The 25,007-nt window shown below is 42.4% G+C and overlaps 1 protein-coding gene across 1 annotated transcript in view; it reads left to right on the top strand.

Annotated features, from left to right (window-relative positions):
- SNRNP40 (small nuclear ribonucleoprotein U5 subunit 40) overlaps positions 1-17,327 on the top strand; it is a 37,018-nt gene extending 19,691 nt beyond the window's left edge. Inside the window, exons 6-10 of the mRNA XM_003937592.3 lie at positions 4,960-5,080; positions 7,797-7,879; positions 9,403-9,464; positions 15,719-15,822; positions 16,880-17,327. Coding sequence (XP_003937641.1) covers positions 4,960-5,080; positions 7,797-7,879; positions 9,403-9,464; positions 15,719-15,822; positions 16,880-16,929 — 420 coding nt within the window. The 3' untranslated portion in view covers positions 16,930-17,327. The remainder of the gene's footprint in view (positions 1-4,959; positions 5,081-7,796; positions 7,880-9,402; positions 9,465-15,718; positions 15,823-16,879) is intronic.
- Positions 17,328-25,007: the final 7,680 nt, after the last annotated feature.

Raw genomic sequence — 25,007 nt, 5'->3', positions numbered from 1 at the left:
CTATAGACCCAGCTACTTGGGAAGCTGAGGCATGAGAATTGCTTGAACCTGGGAGGTAGAGGTTGCAGCCAGCCAAGATCATGCCACTGCTGTGCAGCCTGGACAACAGAGTGTGACTCCATCACAACAAAAAAACAAAAATTAAAAAAAAAAAGGTTTTTAAGCCGGGCGCGGTGGTTCAAGCCTGTAATCCCAGCACTTTGGGAGGCCGAGGCGGGTGGATCATGAGGTCAAGATATCAAGAACATCCTGGTCAATATGGTGAAACCCTGTCTCTACTAAAAATACAAAAAAGTTAGCTGGGCATGGTGGCACGTGCCTGTAAGCCCAGCTACTCAGGAGGCTGAGGCAGGAGAATTGCCTGAACCCAGGAGGCAGAGGTTACTTACAGTGAGCTGAGATCGCGCCATTGCACTCCAGCCTGCGTAACAAGAGCGAAACTCTGTCTCAGAGAAGAAAAAAAAAGGTGTTTTTTTTTTTTTTAATTGTTACATGCAGAGGGGAGAGTAATTATTCTGTCGAACCTGGAAGACTCTTAGTTGTCCTAAAGACCTCATACATTTCTCTCAACATGCAAAAGAGAGGCTCGATTAGAAAGACTCAGGAAATGTCAAACCTGAAAAGAACCTTAGGCATCACCTCCATCTTTCATTTCATAGGTGACTAAGTGAGGCCCTACAAGGTTAATTGATCTGGCCAAGATCAAATAGTCATCACTCAGACAGTGGTAGAGCCAGGACCAGAGCTTTATCTCTAGAGGGCTAATAATCTTACCACTCTTATCTTGTTACCTCTAGTCAATTAACAAATACGTACCTTTGAAGCACTTAGAGGCTTACCAGTCTTGAGCACTTGCGTGACAAATCACCACATTGCCTCTCTACATTAGGAGATGCTCCTCAGAGAGCCTGGTTTTTGTTTGTTTCTCAGTCTATCTTAGGTAACACTGCCTGTTCTGAGAAAGAGAAATAAGGAATGGGAACCCTTTTTAAAACCGAAGGTGAACAAATTCTGTGTATATTTGTGAGCAGATATGCTGTTCCCATCAATCTCTTGGAACTTCCTCCCTGGTGATAGGATTGGGGAGTCAGAAGAAAATGAAGAAAAAAGAAAAATGTCACTTGAGAGTCTATTGGTCTGGCTGGCAGTCTTTGGCATTTCTTATAATCCTGAGCTCTAGTTAGGATGGGAGTTCAGTTTGTAATTTTTATTTTTTAATGTAATGGTTAAAAGGATAGATTAGGCTGGGTGTGGTGGCCATGTCCGTAATCCCAGCACTTTAGGAGGCCAAAGCGGGTGGATTCCTTGAAGCCAGAAGTTCAAGATGACCCTGACCAACATAGCTAAACCCCATTTCTACTACACAAACACACAAATAGGATAGATCCTCACTAACTTTACATCCTCTGGTCTCAAGAAGGATCTTTCCAGAATGTAAATCTGAATGACTCATTCTTCTACTTTGAACCCTTCTGTGATCCCCCAGCGAAGGAAATAAAATGCAAGCCAGCCATTCAAAACCTTTCATGAGCTGGCCTCTGCCTGTCTACCTCATCATCGGCCTCTGAGTGCCTAATTTCTTAGAATCCAGCAGTTTTTTCAGGCCCCTCTACTTACCTTCTCCTAGTAAATACCCTTCTATTTGTCTAAGTTTTAAAAAAAAATCTTCCTTCTTCCAGACTACACTCAGGTGCTTCATTTTCTGTGGAAGCTTCCCTTTCTCACTCACATCTCTGTTCCACCAGAGTTAACCCCTCTGTTCTCTTTGCAACTGCCAACTGTACCTTGCATAAGCCTCACGTTACTTGTTTAAACGTCTTAAGTTTTCCTTGTTATACTGAACACTCCTTGAGAGCAGAGGCTATGTCTTTTTTTTTTAATCTCCAGAAGTACCTTCACTAAGCAGATGCCCAGATTTTCATTGAACAGCTGATTAGGATACTTGAAAAATGTTTTGCTTAAATTCCTGCTCTAGATTATTATTATTGTTTTTAAAGACGGAGTTTTGTGCGATTTTGGCTCACTGCAACCTCCGCCTCCCGGGTTCAAGCAATTCTCCTGCCTCAGCCTCCCAAGTAGCTGGAATTATAGGCACCTGCCACCACACCTGGCAAATTTTTGTATTTTCAGTGTAGAGATGAGGTTTCACCATGTTGACCAGGCTGGTCTTGAACTCCTGACCTCAGGTGATCCACCCACCTCGACTTCCCAAAGTGCAGGGATTACAGGTGTGAGCCACCATGCCCGGCCCCTGCTGTAGATTTTTTTGTGGCAAATCGTGAATGCTTTTGGGCCCTGCACAAACAAGGTGTATAGGCCTCAAGGAAGTTTGGAAACAGCATACCACTTCTATGAGGGATTGGCAAAACACATTCCTAATTACAATGCTAGATTTCAGCAGTGTCTGCTCGGAAGATAAGGAACAACATCTTGACATAAAAAAATGATTGTATATAAAATGTGTTGGACTCCACACATGAGTGAGTTACTGATGGAGAAAATGGTGTGTAACACCTAACTCATTTCTAGATAAGGAAAAGTGTCTTGATTTAAGGTACAGCAAAAATTGTATTCACTTAGAAAAATACTACATTGCAATATGAAATAAAATTGGGGGAAATTTTGTATTTTATGTAATACCAGTGACCTTAACAAAATTACTGTTTTTTTTTCCATGTGACTTTCCAGACTATTTCTGTTAGCTTAAAAATACATGTTTAAGAGCCAGGCGCGGTGGCTCAAGCCCGTAATCCCAGCACTTTGGGAGGCTGAGGCGGGTAGATCACGAGGTCAAGAGATCGAGAACATCTTGGTCAACATGGTGAAACCCCGTCTCTACTAAAAATACTAAAAATTAGCTGGGCATGGTGGCGTGTGCCTGTAATCCCAGCTACTCAGGAGGCTGAGGCAGGAGAATTGCCTGAACCCAGGAGGCGGAGGTTGCGGTGAGCCGAGATTGCGCCATTGCACTCCAGCCTGGGCAACAAGAGCGAAACTCCGTCTCAAAAAAAAAAAAAAAAATTAGCCAGGCACGGTGGCTCAAGCCTGTAATCCCAGCACTTTGGGAGGCCGAGGCGGGTGGATCACGAGGTCGAGAGATCGAGACCATCCTGGTCAACATGGTGAAACCCCATCTCTACTAAAAATACAAAAAATTAGCTGGGCATGGTGGCACGTGCCTGTAATCCTAGCTACTCAGGAGGCTGAGGCAGGAGAATTGCTTGAACCCAGGAGGCGGAGGTTGCGGTGAGCCGAGATCGCACCATTGCACTCCAGCCTGGGTAACAAGAGTGAAACTCCGTCTCAAAAAAATAAATAAATAAAAATAAAAATAAAAATACATGTTTTACATAGGTATAGTCTGTGTAAAGATAAATACTGTTTTGTATTTTCCTTTTTTGCTGAATAGCTTACTATGTAAATATTTTTACATTTGGTCTTGGGAGTTATTTTTAGGAACTGCTTAACAGTAGCTACACATTATTGAGGACCTGCCATGTGCCAGGCATATGCTAAGCATTCTTATTTATAATCCTTACATCAGCCTTAAGAAGTAGCTATTGTTATCCTTAATCTTTCAGACCAGGAAACAGGCCCAGAAAGAGTTAGTGACCCAATGACACATAACCCTAAGTGGCAGGGACCAGTTTATTCTTACCCTAAGTCACTACTCTTTATACTCTGACATGCTATCTCCTGTATGAGAATTTAGTTTTGCAGTGTGCTTATGGGCCATAATTTAATAAACTGTCAATTTTTCCTGCTTGACATTTAGGTTATTTTCTGTATCTTACCTTTCCTACACAAGCAATAGTGAATCCATAATTTGTTTTTCTTTTAATAAATGTGCTTTTCCATAGTATATGTACATGCCCATACATGTGCATATGTATACATTTATTGTCACATATTGTGGCATTAAATGAAAAATTTTAAGCATATATATATATATATATTTTTTTTTTTTTTGAGACGGAGTTTCACTCTTGTTACCCAGGCTGGAGTGCAATGGCGCGATCTCGGCTCACCGCAACCTCCGCCTCCTGGGTTCAGGCAATTCTCCTGCCTCAGCCTCCTGAGTGGCTGGGATTACAGGCACGCGCCACCGTGCTCAGCTAATTTTTCGTATTTTTAGTAGAGACGGGGTTTCACCATGTTGACCAGGATGGCCTCGATCTCTTGACCTGGTGATCCACCCGCCTCAGCCTCCCAAAGTGCTGGGATGGATTACAGGCGTGAGCCACTGCACCCAGCCCAAGCATCTATATTTTTTATATTGTTTACTGGTTTTATGTATTTCCAATAATTTTTAATGACTAAGAATCATAGTTTAAGCATTTTAAGCACTCTTTAGTTTTTTCTATAATAGTTTGTTTTTAATTATTTTGCTATGATTTGAAAATAACCTTTCTGAATTCCGTTTTTGTTTAAAACTTTATCTTAACATTTGTTATGCATTAGTTTATATTTGTCTAGTCAAACATAGTAACCTTAAGTACCTTTTTAGAAAGACAGAGGTTGGCCAGGTAGTGGCTCATGCCTGTAATCCAAACACTGAGAGGATGCAGTGGGAGGATCGCTTGAGCCCGGGAGTTCAAGACTAGCCTGGGCAAAATAGTGAAACCCTGTCTCTACAAAAATACACAAAAAAAATCTGCTGGGTATGGTAGCACGCTCCTGTAGTCCCAACTACTAGGAAGGCTAAGGTGTGAGAATTACCTGAGCCTGGGAAATCAAGACTACAGTGAGCCATGGTAGTGCCACTGCACTGGGTGACAGAGTGAGATCGTGTCTCAAAAAAAAAAAAAAAAGACAAAGGTGTTTTTCTCTTTGAAAGAAATCCTGTATCTTATGGTAGAGTAATACCAATATCTCTGGGCAATTGACTCTTGTTTCTTGTGTCATTCTTTTTCTCTACTTTTATTAATTTGATCCAGGGGCACCTTTTTGTTTTTGCAGGTCTGGGACCTACGCCAGAACAAGCTAACCTACACCATGAGAGGCCATGCAGATTCAGTGACTGGCCTGAGTTTAAGTTCTGAAGGCTCTTATCTCTTGTCCAATGCAATGGATAATACAGGTAACTTTGGAGAGGAAATCTCTCCCAGGATCCAAGGAAAAAGTCAAAGATTGCTCACAAATTGCATCAGACAATTAGAACATGTTGTAATGGTGAAAGCTAGTAAGATAGTAAAGAATCTAGTCTCAGATCTCTGTCTTGTTCCTGGACGACATTGCACACAATAATTCTTCTCTCTGGGCACCAGTTTCTACACTGATAAGAAGACTGGACTTTACCTTTAAGATCCGTCTCAGCTCTCAGGACATAAGAAACTAGGTGATGAGTTTAATGAGAAAGATGTGAATTTAGAAGTCTATTCAAGGCAGTCCTCGTGCGTTTTCAGAGAACACCAAGCTTGAGTGATCTCTTTTGCTCTTTCCTGCCAGTCTGTCTTTCCTCCCCACTCCAAAAGCATTGGTGTGGAAAGAGGTCTTCAATAAAACATCTCGACATTCTGGATTTACATAAACATACTCTTCCTATTTCTCTTTACTTGTTTTTGAGTTGTAGGGTGGGAGGATGGATTACTATAGACAAAAAGTAAGGTGGCTTGCTGGATTATATGCTTAATGTTGAGAAGTTTGGAAATGGCCCTGGTATACAAACTTACAGGCTTGTCAGGAACTAAAATGTATTCCCTGACATTTTATAGCAAAAACAATACCTGACATTCATTGAATACTTAATAAATATTTGTTGAATGAATGGCCATCTTTACCTTTTGACTATATTCTTAATAACAAACTTTCATGCATAGCTTTGCCTTTTTATGCCTGACTCCAAGAATTGATAATACTTTTTTCATACTCAGATAAAATGACATCACTCAAATTCCACTACAGATATAGCTTCAGTTACAACGGCTATAGTTACTGCTTACAATAGATGTTTATACACATATAATCTACCATTTAAAAAAATTTTTTTTGGCAAGACAGGATCTTGCTGTGTTGCCCAGGCTAGTCTTAAGCTCCTGGGCTCAAGCAAGCCTCCCAAGTACCACGCCTAGCTAGTTCTAGCATTCTTTATAGTGAGGAACAGTGAAGTTTCCTAAATTGATATTAAAATAAGGGAAAAAATTAATAGAATAATTTCTTATTATGGCTGCATAATAAAATTATACATTATTTTTGTTGCCTACAAATTTTAGAACCTTTGCACATACGTTATCTCATTGGATCTTTAAAATAGTGTTATTGGCCAGGCATGGTGGCTCACACCTGTAATCCCAGCACTTTAGGGAGGCCAAGGCAGTTGGATCACCTGAGGTCAGGAGTTTAAGACCAGCCAGGCCAACATGGTGAAACTCTGTCTCTGCTAAAAATAGAAAAACAAGGCAGGCATGGTTGCAAGTGCCTGAATTCCAGCTGCTTGGGAGACTGAGGCAGGAGAATCACTTGAATCCAGGAGGCAGAGGTTACAATGAGCCAAGATCGTGCCACTTACTCCAGCCTGAGCAACAAGAGTGAAACTCCATCTCAAAAATAAATATGCTGGACGCGGTGGCTCACGCTTGTAATCCCAGCACTTTGGGAAGCCAAGGTGGGCAGATCACGAGGTCAGGAATTTGAGACCCAGCCTGTCCAATATGTGAAATCCCGTTTCTACTAAAAAATACAAAAATTGGCCGGGTGTGGTGGCACATGCCTCTAGTCCCAGGTACCCGGGAGTCTGAGGCAGGAGAATCACTTGAACCCTGGAGGCAGAGGTTGCAGTGAGCTGAGATCGTGTCACTGCACTCCAGCCTGGGTGACAGAGTGAGACTCCATCTCAAAAAAATAAATAAAATAGTATTATTTTTAAAAGAACAGATAATTTCTCTTCATTTTACAGAGCAAGAAAACCAAGACACAATCTCACTGTTTACCTGATGTCACCCAAATATGCAACAGAGCTAGAATTAGAATCAGTATTTACTTTTTCTGATTTTTGGTATCGTGCAACACTCTTTTGATTTGTTTGACTTTTGTTTTGTTTTGTTTTGAGATGGAGTTTCGCTCTTGTTACCCAGGCTGGAGTGCAATGGCACAATCTCACTGACCGCAAACTCCACCTCCTGGGTTCAAGCGACTCTTCTGCCTCATCCTCTCGAGTAGCTGGGATTACAGGCATGAGCTAACACGCCTGGCTAATTTTGTATTTCTGGTAGACACGGGGTTTCTCCATATTGGTCAGGCTGGTCTCGAACTCCTGACCTCAGGTGATCCACCCGCCTCAGCCTCCCAAAGTGCTGGGATTACAGGCATGAGCCACTGAGTCCAACAACTTTTTATGTATTTTATATATATCTGACCTTGTTCAGTTTTAGACTGTCAGGTGCCCAGATGAGGGAAATTAGGAAAGGGCAGTATAAGTTTGGTTTTTATAAGTTCATTGTCATAGTAGTTCATGGTATTTAGTTTGTCTTACTGAAGCTTTGCTGGCAGAGGACTCTTTTGCAAAATATCTTTGAAATTAGTATCACACCCAACTGCATTCTGTTGCAAATTACCAACGTTGTGAGTGACATTTTTCCTTTCTGCCTCCTCAGCTAGCCTCGGTTATTGGGATTTAGATGTATTTTTCCTGCTTGAAAAAGAAAAGAGGCATAACAGGTAGTAATGAGTCATATTGGACTTCCCCATCCTGGAAACGGCATCTGTCATTGACATGATACTAATTTCAGTTGGGTGCTCAGGAGGCCTCTGGCTGATAGTTGTTTTGGTTGGTTTGTTTATTTGGATTTGTTTTGCAGTTCGTGTCTGGGATGTCCGGCCATTTGCCCCCAAAGAGAGGTGTGTAAAGATATTTCAAGGAAATGTACACAACTTTGAAAAGGTGAGTTCTACATGGCAGGGGAGTTTGACTGTTCATTTAATTCAAAGAAACATTTCAGGTGGTACTAAGGATAGAGAGCAGTAGCTCTGCTGAGAATGGACTTCATTCCGGTAACACTGCTCTTAATCAAAACTGTTGTTGCCAAAAATAAAACTAATAGAAATATTCGTGATTGGGAAGAAGCCAGTCACATAGCCCAAAAGTAATGGAGCCAGCTCTCAAAACTGAGGGCATCTGACTTCACACCACCTTCAACACGACACTACTGGCCTTTTAATTACCTGGGAATTTTACCCTCTTAAATCAGTTTTTTTTTTTTTTTTTTTTTTTTTTGAGACGGAGTTTCGCTCTTGTTACCCAGGCTGGAGTGCAATGGCGAGATCTCGGCTCACCGCAACCTCCGCCTCCTGGGTTCAGGCAATTCTCCTGCCTCAGCCTCCTGAGTAGCTGGGATTACAGGCACGTGCTACCATGCCCAGCTAATTTTTTTTTTGTATTTTTAGTAGAGATGGGGTTTCACTATGTTGACCAGGATGATCTTGATCTCTTGACCTCGTGATCCCCCCTCCTCAGCCTCCCAAAGTGCTGGGATTACAGGCTTGAGCCACCGCGCCCGGCCGTTAAATCAGTTTTTCATATGGAACCCAAGCTCCCATAGCTGTTAAAAGGTCTCCCTCACGTGCCTCCCTACCCCGTGACCAGATGTTTTTGAACCCTAAGAATACATCTCTCCTCTCAATACCTACCGTGGCCCAAGTTCTGAGAGACAGAATTTTTTCAGACCCTCAAATTTAAAGGTCAGCTCTATTGAAGGAAGCTTTTACTCTCAGAGAATTTGTTAATAGAGATTAATGTTTTCCTTTTGAGAGCTCATTGAGATTCAGTTTCACTGTATAAATCAAATTTTATTTTTTAGACCTGGCACGGTGGCTCACAGTTTTAATCCCAGCACTTTGGAAAGCCAAGGCAGGAGGCCAGGAGTTCGAGACCAGCCAGGGCAACATAATGAGACCCTGTCTCTACAAAAAATAAAAAATCTGCATGTGATGGCATATGCCTGCAGTCTTAGCTGCCTGGGAGGCTGAAGTGGGAGTATCACTTGGGCCCAGGAGGTCAAAACTGCAGTGAACTATGATTGTGCCACTGCACTCCAACCTGTACAATAGAGCGAGACCCAATCTCAAAAAAAAAAAAAAAATTATTTGTTGGGTTTGCTTTTATTCAAGATAAATAGGAAAAAAGAATAATGAATATCAAGATAAAGGGAGCCTTCATTTATAAGTAGAACAAAATTTTGTTGCGAGGTTCAATCTAATTAATTGTAAGTTAAGCATTTTCTACAGTTTTTATATGGTGTAAAATAACAAAGTATGCTATTTGAAGCCATAGAATATAAGATAACCATCTTCCTAAGAAGAACAATTAAAACTCTTCTTAGGAAATTTAAAGCCTCTCGGTGATTCTGTAGCCTTGCAAAGAGGAGTTTGGTATATTACTATTCAGTGAATTCTTATTTATCATAGAATCTTCTGAGATGTTCTTGGTCACCTGATGGAAGCAAAATAGCAGCTGGCTCAGCCGACAGGTAAGCATTACTGGGTGCAAAGTAAAGAATGATGTAGCTGGCCGGGCATGGTGGCTCACACCTGTAATCCCAGCATTTTGGGAGGCCAAGGCAGATGGATCACCTGAGGTCAGGAGTTTGAGACCAGCCTGACCAACATGGGAAACCCATCTCGGCTAAAAATACAAAATTAGCTGGGCGTGGTGGAGCATGCCTGTAATCCCAGCTACTTGGGAGGCTGAGGCAGGAGAATCACTTGAACCCAGGAGACGGAGGTTGCAGTGAGCCGAGATTGCACCATTGCACTCCAGCCTGGGCAACAAGAGTGAGACTCCATCTAAAAAAAAAAAAAAATGATGTAGCTGCGGAGGATATCTTCTTGTTTGATACATAAAACATGGATATGGAGCTAGAGCAGACATAGAGTTATGACTGCTTGAAGATGAAGCTCTGTGTGGCATGAAAGGTTTCGGAAACCATGTTGGACAAATAGATCATTTCTACCCACTTTGGAGACATTTAAGACCTAGAGGATCAACAATTTGTTTGATTCTGTTGGGTTCCCTAAGTCTCATAACCTGTCTCCAGTCTCCCTCACCACATTTCTTCTGCCATGCTTCAATTCATTTGAATACATATTAACCTACCTCCCCCACCATCACCACAGTGCTGCTCACATGGAATTCTTGTATTCTAACCTCCCTTTGCTTTCTCACCTCCAGGTTCTCTCTCACATTCCCTCTTCTTTATTATCCAGACTCCGGTATCTCTCTAGTAGCCACCTCTATGTTATATCTATAAACTGTCCCTGGTTCCCTCTCTCTATTACCTCTTGGGCATAATAATTGTTCTTTGTGCTGTAATCGCATTTCATACATCTAAGCTTTATTAGCATTTATTACATCTTACAATCAGATAAAGTGAGGCACCCTCACTAAATTATTTTCTCCTAGAGATTAGGGAATGAATCTTAGTCATTTCTGTGAACCCATGGGACTGTTGTCAATGCTTGAACTTTTCTAACCGATTAGTTTATATTATATGAATGAATTCCTAGTTGAAGAATGGCAGTCAAATTTTACCCTACATAACAGCTCAGCTGTTGGTAATGGCTGCCTGTGTTAGGGATGATTCAGAGCTGTGTCTGGGTTAGTGGGAAGTACGATGATTGCTAGGTGCAGGATGTAATAAAATGTGAACTAGGTATTTTCCACCCAATGCTGAATTAATCAGCTAAGGCTTTATGAAATATGAATCTAAACTGGCTCAGGCATTATATGCTGAATGAGAAACAGAAGGAAGAGAATTATTCTGTCAGATGTTGTTGTATTTGGCATGTCTGTGGTAACCTGTGCTTGGGGGAGAATCAGGTTAAATAGGGATGTCCAGGTCTGAAGTGTGATGGGCTGCAAATGTGGCATGGTAAAGAATAAGACCCCCTGATAGCAGTTTCTGCATTTAGCTCCCATTGGGCAATATCTTGACCCTTTTTAGCTTAATCCTGTCCTCCCCTTTAGAGTTTTTCTTCCAACCCTCCTGAAACAGGCACCATCCAATAAATAGGAAGCCTTTCTTGGGCTAGCCAGGGCTTTCAGCATATTCCAGGGTTTTCCCCTATTTGGGGCCCTAGCACTGCCATGCAGAAGCTGCACTGTAGTCTGTCTCTTACCTTTCTATTTATGAATAATACTGAACATACTTAAATTCCAGAGTCTACTTTTTTTTCCTGACAAGTTTAATACCAAGAAAAATGGACAAGTATTCAGGTGTTTTCTGGAGAAAATAGAAAGGATTCAGGTGAAAGTGTCACATTGGTCATTTGAGTGCAAGTGGTTTAGAGAGCTGCCTGGAAGGGGGAAATCAAAAGAATTTTAAGTTGTCAAGTTACTGAAGAAGACTTTAAGAAACAGACTAAGGTGTCTCATGTTCTGACAGAGTAAGAACTATTCTAAGTATTTTTACATAATTTTCAGCAGAGCATATCTTTCCTTTGTAATTAAATTTTTAAATTATATTTACATACTTTTTTTTTCTGTTGAGCAGTTTGTTTCTGGCATTGGCCCTTTCTGAATTGCAATGTCCTCTTTTCTCTTTCCCTCTCCACTCTCCCTTTAAACTTTACATGTGGTCCATGCACAGTGGTGCACACCTGTAATCCCAACACTCTGAGCAGCCAAGGTGGAAGGATGGCTTGCACCCAAGAGTTCGAGACGAGCCTGGGCAAGATGGCAGGACCCTGTCTCTACAAAAAAAATATATTTTAAAAATTAGCCAGGCATAGTAGTACCCACCTGTAGTCCCAGCTACTTGGTAGGCTGAGGTGGAAGGATCCCTTAAGCCCAGGAGTTTGAGGATATTAGCAAGGTGCAATCATGCCACTGTTCTCCAGCCTTGAAAACAGAGCAAGATGCCGTCTCGTTAAAAAAAAAAAAAAAAAAAAAAAAATCACATGTGGAAGCATGGTCAGAGGAAACCTGCCCCTCTCCACCTATTGGGGGTTGGCCAGATTTAACAGGCCACCTCACCAGCTAGCCCCAAGTCAACAAGCAGCTCTGTTATATAAGGCTCCTGGTTCCTGCCAAATGTTGCCATGCCAAAGTAAGGAGAGGGCAAGGAACCCCTCTAAATTTAGCATCTAATTGGCAACCATCAAGAGTGAGGCCTTGAAGTGTAAACCCTTAGAGATTTGTAGTTCTGTCTTTTATGTGTCTGGGAAATGTATCCTCAGAAAACTGCTTTTCAGCTTGGCCTGGATTTGGCAAATTTCTCCTTTCTGTTAACTAATAACTTACAAATCATCTCCTCATATTCAAACTTGAAATCCTAAATAGTCCTATGGACTACAGAAAGGCTGGCCAGGCTCTCGGCCAAGAGGGATTTATTCAGCCCATTGACTTCATGAGATTCTGTTTTGATGATGAATGTACTCATAATAACAATAGCTGTAATTAATTCTGTGTGCCAGGCACTTTGTATATATTATCTCATTTTTCTCAATAAAGTTATGAGATCAATATTTTCTCCATCACTGTAACTAAAAACCTTAAGAGAAATTAAATGATCTCCAATTATTATTTAACTTCTGTGAGCTAAGATTACTTAGCTAGTAAATAGCTGCACTGAGACTTGAACCCCAGTGTTTCTGACTCCAGAGCTCATACTCTTTCACTGTTACATTGCCTTTCGTTGAATTAATGAGAACCAGCTTTTTGTGCATGACAAGGAAGAAGACAGTAGGAAGGGAATGAGTATCAGAGCCAAGGAGTCTATACAGATGGAGTTCCTGCTTCTGTTCCATCTTGCTTAGAACTTTTACTTAGTTTCTATGGAGCCTAGCTGATGACATCGAAATAGTAGAATTAAGAAGCTCTTGTTTATTTGCATTTTTGACCAAAAGTGTAATGTTGGATTAGAACTAGGAATTTTATAATCCAGTACTGGTGAATGTACCATTTTTATGATCAAGTACTGGTGAATTGTTGATTGCACAAAACAAAATATGTAAATAATTTTAAATACCTGATTCAAAGCCACCAGCCCTTTATATTTACCAACAGATGAATTTTACATCATCAGATTAAGAGATAACAGCTCTTTATTTTCCCCTTTCATGACTTAAGCAAGGTTGAGGGTCAAAGGAACTTTTTATTTTTAGCCTGTATATTTGTAGATGGTAAGCGGAAGTAAAATACTGGAGTATATTAAGAGCCTCCAGGGTCTTAGGTGCAGCTCTGTGGTATCTGTGGCTGCAGAAGGAGGTGGTCAGGAACACAGGAATGCCCTGCGGGGCTCCTGGTCACTGCTGTCCTCTTCATGGCAGGACGCCTTCAGCACAGGACATCAAGGCAAGCTTGAAAAAGAAGAACAATTTCTTCCTCCTAAGCCATGTCGTATCAATTATACAGAAATACTACGTTGGGAAATAGTCTTCAGGAAAGCCTAGATGAGCTCATGCAATCTCAGCAGTTCACTCAAATTGCCCTTCAAGTTTTACTTCAGTTTGAGAAGGCTATAAACTCATCGTTGACTCAGAGGATCAGGATCAGAATTGATTTCAGGGGCTCTCTGAATACGGACAGATTCTGCCTTATACCATGCATGGTGGTTCATGCCTGTCATCCCAGCACTTTGGGAGGCAAAGGTGGGAGGATCACTTGAGGCTAGGAGTTCAAGACCAGCCTCAACAACATAGGAAGACACTGTCTCTACCAAAATATATATATATATATTAATTTAGAAAAATAAAAAGATTCTGCAATAATATGTAGACTTTTCTGTTGAATGATACTGGATTCCCAAAGGTGATAGAACTTATTAAAGTGGACAAAGTGAAAATTATGGCCTGTGATGATAAAAGTACTGGCTCCAGAACTACAGACTGAATAAGAAAATAATCACCTTTTTATACCATCTTCTGTTACTATTCATCGCTTCTGAAGAGAAATGTAGAAGTGTTTTTTTTTTATTCTAGCATTGCAGAAATTTCATTGTGTTATATCAGAGTATTCCAGTAGAAAGAAGCTTATAACTCTGTTGTCTCTTGCATTACCTTTATTACACAGTATGAAAAAAGCATAGCTTTTTTTTTTTTCTTAAGACAGGATCTCACTCTATCACCCAGGCTAGAGTGCAGTGGTGTCGTCTCAGCTCGCTGCAGCCTCAACCTGCTGGACTCAATCAGTCCTCCCACCTTGGCCTCCCAAGTAGCTGGGACCACAGGCACCACCACGCTTAGCTAATTTTTTTGTAGAGATGGGGTTTTACCATGTTGCCCAGGCTGGTCTCAAGCTCCTGAGCTCAAGCAGTCCACCAGCTTTGGCCCCACAAAGTGCTAAGATTATAGACATGAGCCACTATGCCCAGCCCCATGATTTTTTCTAATGACAAATCAAAAATGTTGTCTTCCTAAGAACATTCTTTAATAAACTCAATTTTTTAAGAGTTCTAATTTTAGTTATGCCATTGATGAACTGTGTTGCCTTGGAAAAGTCACTGTACCTCAGTTTTCTTATCTCTAAAACGAGGAGTTTAGACAAACTGATTTTTTTAATCTTTTTTTTTTTTTTTTTTTTGAGACAGAGTCTCACTCTGTCACTCAGGCTAGAGGGCAGTGGCACAGTCTTGGCTCACTGTAACCTCCGTCGCCCAGGTTAAAGCAGTTCTCCTGCCTCAGCCTCCCAAGTAGTTGGGATTACAAATACACACTACCACGCCTGGCTAATTTTTTGTATTTTTAATAGAGACGGGTTTCACCTTGTTAGTCAGGCTGATCTCAAACTCCTGACCTCAGATGATCCACCCATCTTGGCCTCACAAAGTACTGGGATTACAGGCATGAGCCACCACACCCAACCTAGACAAGCTGATTTCTGTTGGCCCCTTCCCATTCTAGAATTCAGTATTCCTTTTGCCTGTTAATTCAATGGAAAATTTGGCTCAAGTGAGTATTAGGTTAGCAAATACGGTAAATATTTTATATATCAGACACTTCCTGTCCCTTCTCTGGGCTCTGTTTGAATACAGTACTAAGAAGTGCACCTGGATCTACAATCTAGGCTCCCTCCTGCCATGAGTTGGGTTACCTCTTAGGCTTCCTGGATGAGTGTGAAGTTAACTGTAGCCTAATTATACTGGACACCTTTTAAAAGGTTTTTGTGGAGGGCTGGGCGCGGTGGCTCATGCCTATAATCTCAGCACTTTGGGAGGCCGAGGCGGGCGGATCACGAGGTCAAGAGATCGAGACCATCCTGATCAACAAGGTGAAAACCCCATCTCTACTACAAATACAAAAATTAGCTGGGCATGGTGGTGCGTGCCTGTAGTCCCAGCTACTCTGGAGGCTGAGGCAGGAGAATTGCCTGAACCCAGAAGGCAGAGGTTGCGGTGAGCCAAGATCGCGCCATTGCACTCCGGCCTGGGTAACAAGAGCTAAACTCCGTCTCAAAAAAAAAAAAAAAAAGGTTTAAGGTTTTTGTGTGATGTCTGCAGGAAAAACTCTTTTCTTCTCTATGGTGTTTCCCATTTGAGAAGCTTATATTTGAACATGCCAGTACTACTTATATTTTTAGTTATTTTTATTTCTCTACCCTATTGCTCAAGAGCTAAGTCCATGTCTTACTGAAACTCTCTATTCCTAGTTTCTAAAAGCCAGAACACGGTTCAGTAAATGTAAGGTAAGTAAATAATAGTTGCTTCCATTTCCTTTGAATAGCCATGCCTCTGCCCTTCCCCCAGTTCTGGAAGGCCTTACCCTTGCTTTTCATAATACCTTACAGGTTTGTGTATGTGTGGGATACTACAAGCAGGAGAATATTGTATAAGCTGCCTGGCCATGCTGGCTCCATCAATGAAGTTGCTTTCCACCCTGACGAGCCCATCAGTAAGTCTGTCCCAACGAGGGGGAAAACGAAACTGGAACCCCCCATTTAGGGATCCTGGGAATACAGAGTCAAAAGTGGGTATCTGTTTTATTCGAATTTCCATGCAAACAGCCTTTTTTTCTTTTTCTTTTATTTTTGAGAGGGAGTCTTGCTGTGTCAGCCAGGCTAGAGTGCAGTGGTACAATCTCAGTTCACTGCAACCTCCGTTGACTGCAACCTCCACCTCCCAGTTTCAAGCGATTCCCCTGCCTTAGCCTCCCAAGTAGCTGGGATTACAGGCACCCACCACCATGCCCAACTGATTTTTAGTAGAGATGAGGTTTCACCATGTTAGGCTGGTCATGAACCCCTGACCTCAAGTAAACCACCCGCCTCAGCCTCCCAAAGTACTGGGATTACAGGCATGAGCTACTGCACCCAGCCGCAAACAGTCTTTATATGGATATCAGTGAGGCTCACCATTGGTCATAAGTGGTGAGAATAAGAGCAATGTTCCATTTTCTTCTTGATCTCAAGGGGAAGTTGGTAAGTCTAGTTTTTTTTTAGTTTACTTCCATCAAGTCTGTTTCAATGATGTATTTGGTTAAAAGAATGATACTTCTTAATATTTAGTTACAAATTTCAGCTTAAAATTTTTTCGCTGGCTAAACCAAATAATTTAAGCTGTGAGTTAAAGGAGAAACTAACTTTCCAGGGCCAAGTGTAACAAGCAGAAGCTCATTTACAAAATGGCTGGTACAGACATAGATCCTCTCTTCTAGAATGACTGGGAAAGTCTTTTTCTTGGGGATTGACTGACAGCGGACATCAGTATTTAGAGCCTGATAACGTATTTCCCATAGTACAGTCATCCTCATGATGTTAGAGGACTTGGATTGAAAAGCAAGGCTACCATTTCCTGTGGATGGTGTTGAGGAGGGGAATTTATCTAAATCCAATTGCTCTGTTATACCAAAATTATACCAAAATTGGCTCTTAACACAAGAGCCCTTGAGTACCAAGTCTCCTTGAGCCTTAATTATTTCTAGTTATCTGTTCTGTTCTTTTTTACCTCAGTTATCTCAGCATCGAGTGACAAGAGACTGTATATGGGAGAGATTCAGTGAAGATATGGAATAGAAGATTCCAAGGCTGCTTGTCTTTGAGACCTCAGACTGCATAAGTGACGTAAAATGTTGGCTGCCCAGGCTAGCAGCCTCCCTTCAGATGACCATTACTAGCAAGAAACAGAGGAGGTGGTGGCCATATTCCAAAAACCACTTCTGTCCCATTTCACCAGGATGACTAAGGCAAGCTCCCTGTGGCTTCTAAAAACCACCTGCCAGATTTCAGGGACTGTTTTGTTTTCTTGTTTTCTGTTTTCTAATGCAGGCCCAATGTGACAAATTTGTTGGTTGGGTTTTTTTTTTTTTTTTTTTTTAAAGTAACTGGCTTGTATGATATTTTCTCTCTGTATTTCTCTGAGTCATTTTGTATTAAAAGCCAAATAGATGCCTTTTTACAAGAGCCGTATGGATTGGATTTATTGCTATCTTCTTTTTTGAGGCTTGATTGCTAAAAATCAGAGTAGAGCATGATGTGGCCACAGGTCATTTAAAAGTCCAAGAAGCTGTTCGCTTGGGGGGTTTTCCCCACTTTTCTGTGTTTTTAGGTTTCCACATTTCCACGACACTGACAGAGAATAATTATTTATCAGTAACAAATACTTTTTTCCTACTAGAAGCAGTGCAGGCAAGAGGTGATAAATAAAAGAACCTGTTTTTGTGTACTTGTACCTGATCTTTAATTAACAGAGCCTGTGTTTACTCTGTCCCCTGCCAAAAGAACTCTTCTGAGCTGCATTCTCTAAACTCAGGCTCTTGAAAGTGGCCAAATGCTTGTAAAAATGACATTGGCCAGAATGCTGCATCAAACACAACTCAAATAGAATATGAGACTGATTGGGTGCAACTTAGCCATGATATTATCTGAGACATCTTTATGATTCTGTTTACTTGTCTGTTTGCATAAACAGACAGGGACATTAAGAAATGCTATTGGCCGGTCACAGTGGCTCATGCCTTTAATTCCCACATTTTGGGAGGCTGAGGCAGGCGAATCACCTGAGGTCAGGAGTTTGAGACCAGCCTGACCAACATAGAGAAACCCCATCTCTACTAAAAATAAAAAATTAGTCAGGCATGGTGGTGGGCTCCTGTAATCCCAGCTACTCAGGAGGCTGAGGCGGGAGAATCACTTGAACCTGGGAGGCAGAGGTTGCAGTGAGCCGAGATCACACCATTACACTCCAGCCTGGGCAACAATAGTGAAAATCTCTCAAAAAAAAAAAAAAGAAGAAATGCTATCACGTGCCTTCTACCACTAAGACAGGTTACTGTCTCCCTGGATCACTGGATGACTATACCCAACACACAGACAGACACTACTGAATCTCATCTGGCACTGGGGAGTAGAGTGCATTTTTTCTGAATCTTATCTCAGAACAAAGAGAGTGTCACAGTTCTAACCTGTCTGAGCATGTTTGGTTTTACACTTACAGCTCTCAAACCTGAGTCATCTATTTATCTTAAGTTAGGGAGAGGGTATCTACCCTGGATTTGGGGCATCATCATTCAACAGAAACATCAGCCCTATTATGTGGCAGGCATGATCATTGTTGCTGAGGACAGAGAGAAATAAGTTGCTGTCCTTGCCATCTTGAGAAGTGCTCACACCAGTAGAAAAGACTATCTCAAATTCATTACTTGTTTAAGTGAACACATGCCAAAGATTTATACAACTCATTAATGAAGGAACCAGCAGGATGGGAAAGCTCTCAAACCAATTACTTTTAATCAGTGAATAAAGTTTGGATAAAGTGCACTGGAAACACAGGAGGAAACAATTTATTGTGACTTGGAGAGTTTAGGAAGTTTCACATATTATGTCATTATGCTGAGATTGGGACTTGGAGGATGAGTAGGTCTTGCCAGGTGGACAAAGAACATGTGCATTTCAAGAAGTAGGCACAAGTTTGAAAGTGTGGCACATTTTATAAACCAAAAGAACTTGAAGGTGGTGAGAGATGGGGAGCAGCAAAGAGTAAAATTACAGAATTAGAAGCCAAATCCTAGAAAGCTTTTACTTCATGTACATGATCCATAGTTTGAGGTTTCCTAAAGTGCATTGCAAAGAACACTGTTTTGATTGTTTGCTAGGTACTTTGGGGCATAAAGATACCCTGCTCAAGACCAGGTTAAATAAAGTGAAGCCAGTTTATTTACTGCAGGACTGTTAAGAGCTTTTAAGGCCGGGCGCGGTGGCTCAAGCCTGTAATCCCAGCACTTTGGGAGGCCGAGGCGGGTGGATCACAAGGTCGAGAGATCGAGACCAACCTGGTCAACATGGTGAAACCCCATCTCTACTAAAAATACAAAAAATTAGCTGGGCATGGTGGCGTGTGCCTGTAATCCCAGCTACTCAGGAGGCTGAGGCAGGAGAATTGCCTGAACCCAGGAGGCGGAGGTTGCGGTGAGCCGAGATCGCGCCATTGCACTCCAGCCTGGGTAACAAGAGCGAAACTCCGTCTCAAAAAAAAAAAAAAAAAAAAGAGCTTTTAATATACATAGTGTGGTGGAATCTCCAAAGGGAATAGTGACTTTCAGATTTCTGGTCTGAGCAATATATATGGTTATGCCTTTAACCAAGTGAGATTTGGACAAAGATAGTATGCAAGCTACTTTTCATACCTCCAGCGGTATCACAGATTACTCCCTTTTAAGCACCAGGTCCACATACAGGTAGAGCATCTGTCTTGGTCCATTTTGCATTACTACAAAGAAATACCTGAGGCTGAGTAACTTAGAAGTTTATTGAGCTTACAGTTCTGCAGGCTGTACAAGAAGCATGGCGCCAGTAACTGTTTCTGGTGAGGATCTCAGGAAGTTTACAATTATAGTGGAAGGCAGAGAGGGAACAGGTGTATCACATGGCAAGAGAAGGAGCAAGAGAGGAGAGGTGCCATGCACTTACAAATAACCCATGAAAACGCTACCACAAGGAGGACACCAAACCATTCAGGAGGAATACACCTCCTTGACCCACATACCTCCACCTAGGCACTGCCTCCAACATTGGACATCAAAGTTCAACATGAGATTTGGAGGGAACAACTATCCAAAATATATCAGCATCCCTAATCCAAAATCCTAAATGCTCCAAAATTTGAAATTTTGAGGGCCCTTATGCCACAAGTGGAAGATTCCACACTTAATCTCATGTGATAGGTCACAGAACTTTGTTTCAGCTGGACACTGGCTCACACCTATAATCCCAGCACTTTGGGAGGTTGAGGTGGGAGGTTCACGAGCCCAGGAGTTGGAGACCAGCCTGGGCAATATAGTAAGACCTCGTCTCTACAAATAATTTAAAAACTAGCCGAGGTAGCACACATCTGTGGTCCCAGCTACTTGGAAGATTGGGGTGAGAATTGCTTGACCCCAAGGGGTCAAGGCTGTAGTGATTATGACCATGCCACTGCACTCCTGCATGGGTGACAGAGTGAGACCCATCTCAAAAAAAAAAAAAAAAAAAAAACTTTGTTTCATGCACAAACTAAAATATTTTACAAGATTATCAGGCTATGTGTATAAGGTGTATACGAAACAAATGAATTTTGTTTTTAGACTTGGGTCCCATCTCCAAGATATCTCATAATGTATATGCAAGTATTCAGAAGTTGGGTGCAATGGGTTGTGCCTCTAATCCCAGAACTTTGGGAGGCCAAGACGAGAAGATTGCTTGAGCCCAGGGTTGCTTGAGATCAGCCTGGGCAGCATGGCAAAACCCTGTCTCTACAAAAAATACAAAAATTAGCCAGGCATCGTGGCATGCGCCCATAGTCTCAGCAACCTGGAAGGCCAAGGTGGGAAGATCGCTTGAACCCAGTGGTTGGAGGCTACATTGAGCCAAGATTGTGCTACTGTACTCATCCTGAAAGTGGCATCCTGCCTCAAAAATAATAATTAAAATCCAAAATCTGAAACACTTCTGGTCTCAAGTATTTTGGATAAGAGATATTCCACTTTTGGCCGGGCGTGGTGGCTCAAGCCTGTAATCCCAGCACTTTGGGAGGCCGAGGCGGGTGGATCACGAGGTCAAGAGATCGAGACCATCCTGGTCAACATGGTGAAACCCCGTCTCTACTAAAAATACAAAAAATTAGCTGGGCATGGTGGTGCGTGCCTGTAATCCCGTAGCTGGGATTAGGCAATTCTCCTGCCTCAGCCTCCTGAGTAGCTTCAGGAGGCTGAGGCAGGAGAATTGCCTGAACCCAGGAGGCGGAGGCTGCGGTGAGCCGAGATCGTGCCATTGCACTCCAGCCTGGGTGACAAGAGCAAAACTCCGTCTCAAAAAAAAAAAAAAAAAAGAGAGATATTCCACTTTTACTTGGAAATTGATCCAGTCCCACCCACCCTCCTCTTGGCTTGGAATAAAATAGAGCTTGAACCTTGACACTGCACTTTTAAAAGCCTACCAATCCCTTGAGAAGTTGGCAGTGATTAGGAAGAACCAAGACCCTGGAGACTGCAAGGGCTTTCCTCTAACCTCAGCTTCTCCAGTCCCCTCCCAGGTGCCTTCTTCAAGAGGCTGGGTAGAAGCCATTAGCAGGAAATAGCAGCACCACTTAGAATTTGAAGAAAATAGAAGCCCCAGTCTGGGAAATAAAGATTTGAGGATAAAACATCCCCAGAGGGTGCAGATTGTATCCTCACTTTGGGAGAAAGAAATTGCTCCCGAATGAGTAATGGCGTCTCTGGCTTTCAGTTAATTTCCCTTTATGACTTCCACAATCTCTAGCACTTAATACTGCTGGCACTTAAAAGAGCCAAATTTCTTTTTTGCTGCGTGGCTGAGTTTTGCGGGTTGAATTTTCAGGGAGGCGGATTTTCAGGTCAGTTTTTTTTTTTATTTTTGGCCTCCCTGATATAATTACTTTTTCTCCTAGTCAGTAGCCCTAATCCCATCCAGTCCTAAACCCCTGAACAGTTTATTTACAGGCCAACCTATCAAAACAAAAATTGCTACTGTTCCCTCACCTACTTCCTCTGGTTGTTCAGGGATGGTTAATCCCTTTCAAGTTAGAGAAGCTATTCCCTGGAGATCTTCATGGGCCTCGTGAAGTTATGCAAAGATGAGTTCTGTAGGGAGGCAGATCCAAGCCTCCAGACACTGTCTTCTATTTCAAGTAAATAGATAGTAGGCAGAGTTGCTGGTTTCAAAGACAAGAACAATCTTTTTCAGGGATTGGGTCTAGTGAGTAACTAGAAAGAACAGGTCAAGGCCCTTACCAGAGTTGCTTCTTCACAACAAAAGGAAAGTATTTACTTTTTACTAATAGACTATAATCTGCTCCTTATTAACATTTCAAAGTGGAATAATGGGAAACTGAGGTAAAAGAGAGCGCTCTGAGCAATTTGGAGCCGTGGGCAATGGAGCCTTAAAGAAAGGTCATTAGGCCATTTGAGTTAGGACAGGACTGCTTTTTCCAAGAAGATTCAAGGCTTGACAACTGATGTCCCAGGACAGAGGGAGGGGCCTGACAAAGTGGACAGCCCTGTTCCTGTGCAACCAAATGATGCCAAGTCTGAGCTCTTAGCCTGCCCTTTGGTCAGGTGTCTCTGAACCCCAGACACACAATGATGCTTCTCTGAAAGAAGCCTGCATGGATGCCCATCGTCTGCATCAAGCCCCTGGGATGTTCCAAACGCTTTCTTCTAGGCTTCAACTTCTTCAATTGACACTGCAACCCACCTAAACTCGCATTCTTTTTCAACTTAGATCTTCTAGAGCAGTGCAGTGCTTCTCAACCTTGGGCAATTTTGCCTCCCAGAGAACATTGGACAATGTCTGGAGATACCTAGAGAGGTGCTACAGACATATAACGGGTAGAGGCCAGAGATGCTCAAAGAATTTACTGATTTCAGAATGTCATGAGTGATGCTTTTGAGAAATCCTGCTCTAGAACAGTGATTCCCAAAGTGTGGTCCCTGGACCAACAGCATCTGTAACCTAAGAATTCCTGAAAGTGCAGTTTCTATAGCCCCACCAAGGCCTGCCAATTAGATCAGAATCTCTGAGGTGGGTATCAGTTTTTGTTTTGTTTTGTTTTGTTTTGTTTTTTTGAGATGGAGTTTCGCTCTTGTTTCCCAGGCTGGAGTGCAATGGCGCGATCTCGGCTCACTGCAACCTCCGCCTCCTGGGTTCAGGCAATTCTCCTGCCTCAGCCTCCTGAGTAGCTGGGATTATAGGCACGCGCCACCATGCCCAGCTAATTTTTTGTATTTTTAGTAGAGACGGGGTTTCACCATGTTGACCAGGTTGGTCTCGATCTCTCGACCTTGTGATCCACCTGCCTCGGCCTCCCAAAGTGCTGGGATTACAGGCTTGAGCCACCGCGCCCGGCCAAGGGTATCAGTTTTTAAAACTTCCTTAGGGGCCGGGCGCGGTGGCTCAAGCCTGTAATCCCAGCACTTTGGGAGGCCGAGGCGGGTGGATCACAAGGTCAAGAGATCTAGACCATCCTGGTCAACATGGTGAAACCCCGTCTCTACTAAAAATACAAAAAAAATTAGCTGGGCATGGTGGCACGTGCCTGTAATCCCAGCTACTCAGGAGGCTGAGGCAGGAGAATTTCCTGAACCCAGGAGGCGGAGGTTGCGGTGAGCCGAGATCAAGCCATTGCACTCCAGCCTGGGTAACAAGAGCGAAACTCCGTCTCAAAAAAAAAAAAAAAAAAAAAAAAAAAACTTCCTTAGGTGATTCCAATGTGCAGTCAAGGTTGAAAACACTGGTGCAGGCCATGGCCAGAACTATAGCCAGGAGGACAGCATAAAGCCAAGTTAACTTCCCCTTCAAGAAATTTTGTGGGAGGAAAGTTTTCAGTAGTCTGTGTTTTAGCAAGCCATCCAGGTGATTCTGGTGCAAGTTTGAGAACCACTGTTCTATAGGCTCGGAAAATTTTAATCTTTCCTAGGAGAGTGCCAGAGCCTTGTCCTGTTTACTTAATAGTTGTCCTGGCTAGGTGCGGTGGCTCATGCCTGTAATCCAGCACTTTGGCAGGCAGATCACCTGAGGTCCAGAGCTCGAGACCAGCCTGACCAACATGGAGAAACCCTGTCTCTAATAAAAATACAAAATAAGCTGGGCATGGTGGCACATGCCTGTAATCCCAGCTACTGGGGAGCCTAAGGCAGGAGAATCGCTTGAACCTGAGAGGCAAAGGTTGCGGTGAGCCGAGATCACACTGCAGCCCGGGCAACAAGAGCAAAACTCCATCTCAAAAATAAATAAATAAATAAATGTTGTCCTTGGCCAGGCCCAGAGACTCATACCTGTAATCCTAGCACTTTGCAAGGCCAAAGTGGGATATTCGCTTGAGCCTAGGAGTTCAAGACCAGCCTGGACAACAAAGTGAGATCCAATCTCTACAAAAAAATCACCAAAAAAATTAGCAGAACATGGTGGCATGCACCTGTGAACCCAGCTGCTCAGGAGCTGAGGTGGGAGAATCATTTGAACCCAGGAGGTTGAGGTTGCAATGAGCCGTGTTTGAGCTACTGCATTTCAGCCTGGGTGACAGAGTGAGACCTTGTCTCCAAAAAAATTAATGTTTAAATTTTTCTTAAAAATAAATTTTACCTTGAATCTGTGATCCTCCCTCCAACTTTTTACTTAAAATTTTTCAAATATAAAAATTGAGGGCCAGGTACGGTGGCTCACACCTGTAATACCAGCACTTTGAGAGGCTGAGGCTGGTGGATCACAAGGTCAAGAGATCGAGACCATCCTGGCCAACACAGTGAAACCCTGGCTCTACTAAAAATACAAAAATTAGCTGGGCATGGTTGCGTGTGCCTGTAGTCCCAGCTACTCAGGAGACTGAGACAGGAGAATCACTTGAACCCAGGAGGTGGAGGTTGCAGTGAACCAAGATTGCACCACTGCACTCCAGCCTGGTAACAGAAACAGAGGAGACTCCATCTCAAAAAGAAAGATTAATATACTGAACATCTGTAATATATAAAATATACATCTGTATGCCACCTAGGTTAGATAATCCAAAATCTTTGCACTGTCACACACATGTACATACACACAGACATATTTGACTTTCAGTGGCCATTGAAAGTAAGATACAGACATC

Source organism: Saimiri boliviensis, chromosome 11, assembly GCF_048565385.1.
Source record: "Saimiri boliviensis isolate mSaiBol1 chromosome 11, mSaiBol1.pri, whole genome shotgun sequence".
NCBI classification, from domain to species: domain Eukaryota; kingdom Metazoa; phylum Chordata; class Mammalia; order Primates; family Cebidae; genus Saimiri; species Saimiri boliviensis.
Note: the sequence above shows the minus strand (reverse complement) of the source record. Positions and strands in the feature narration are given on the sequence as shown.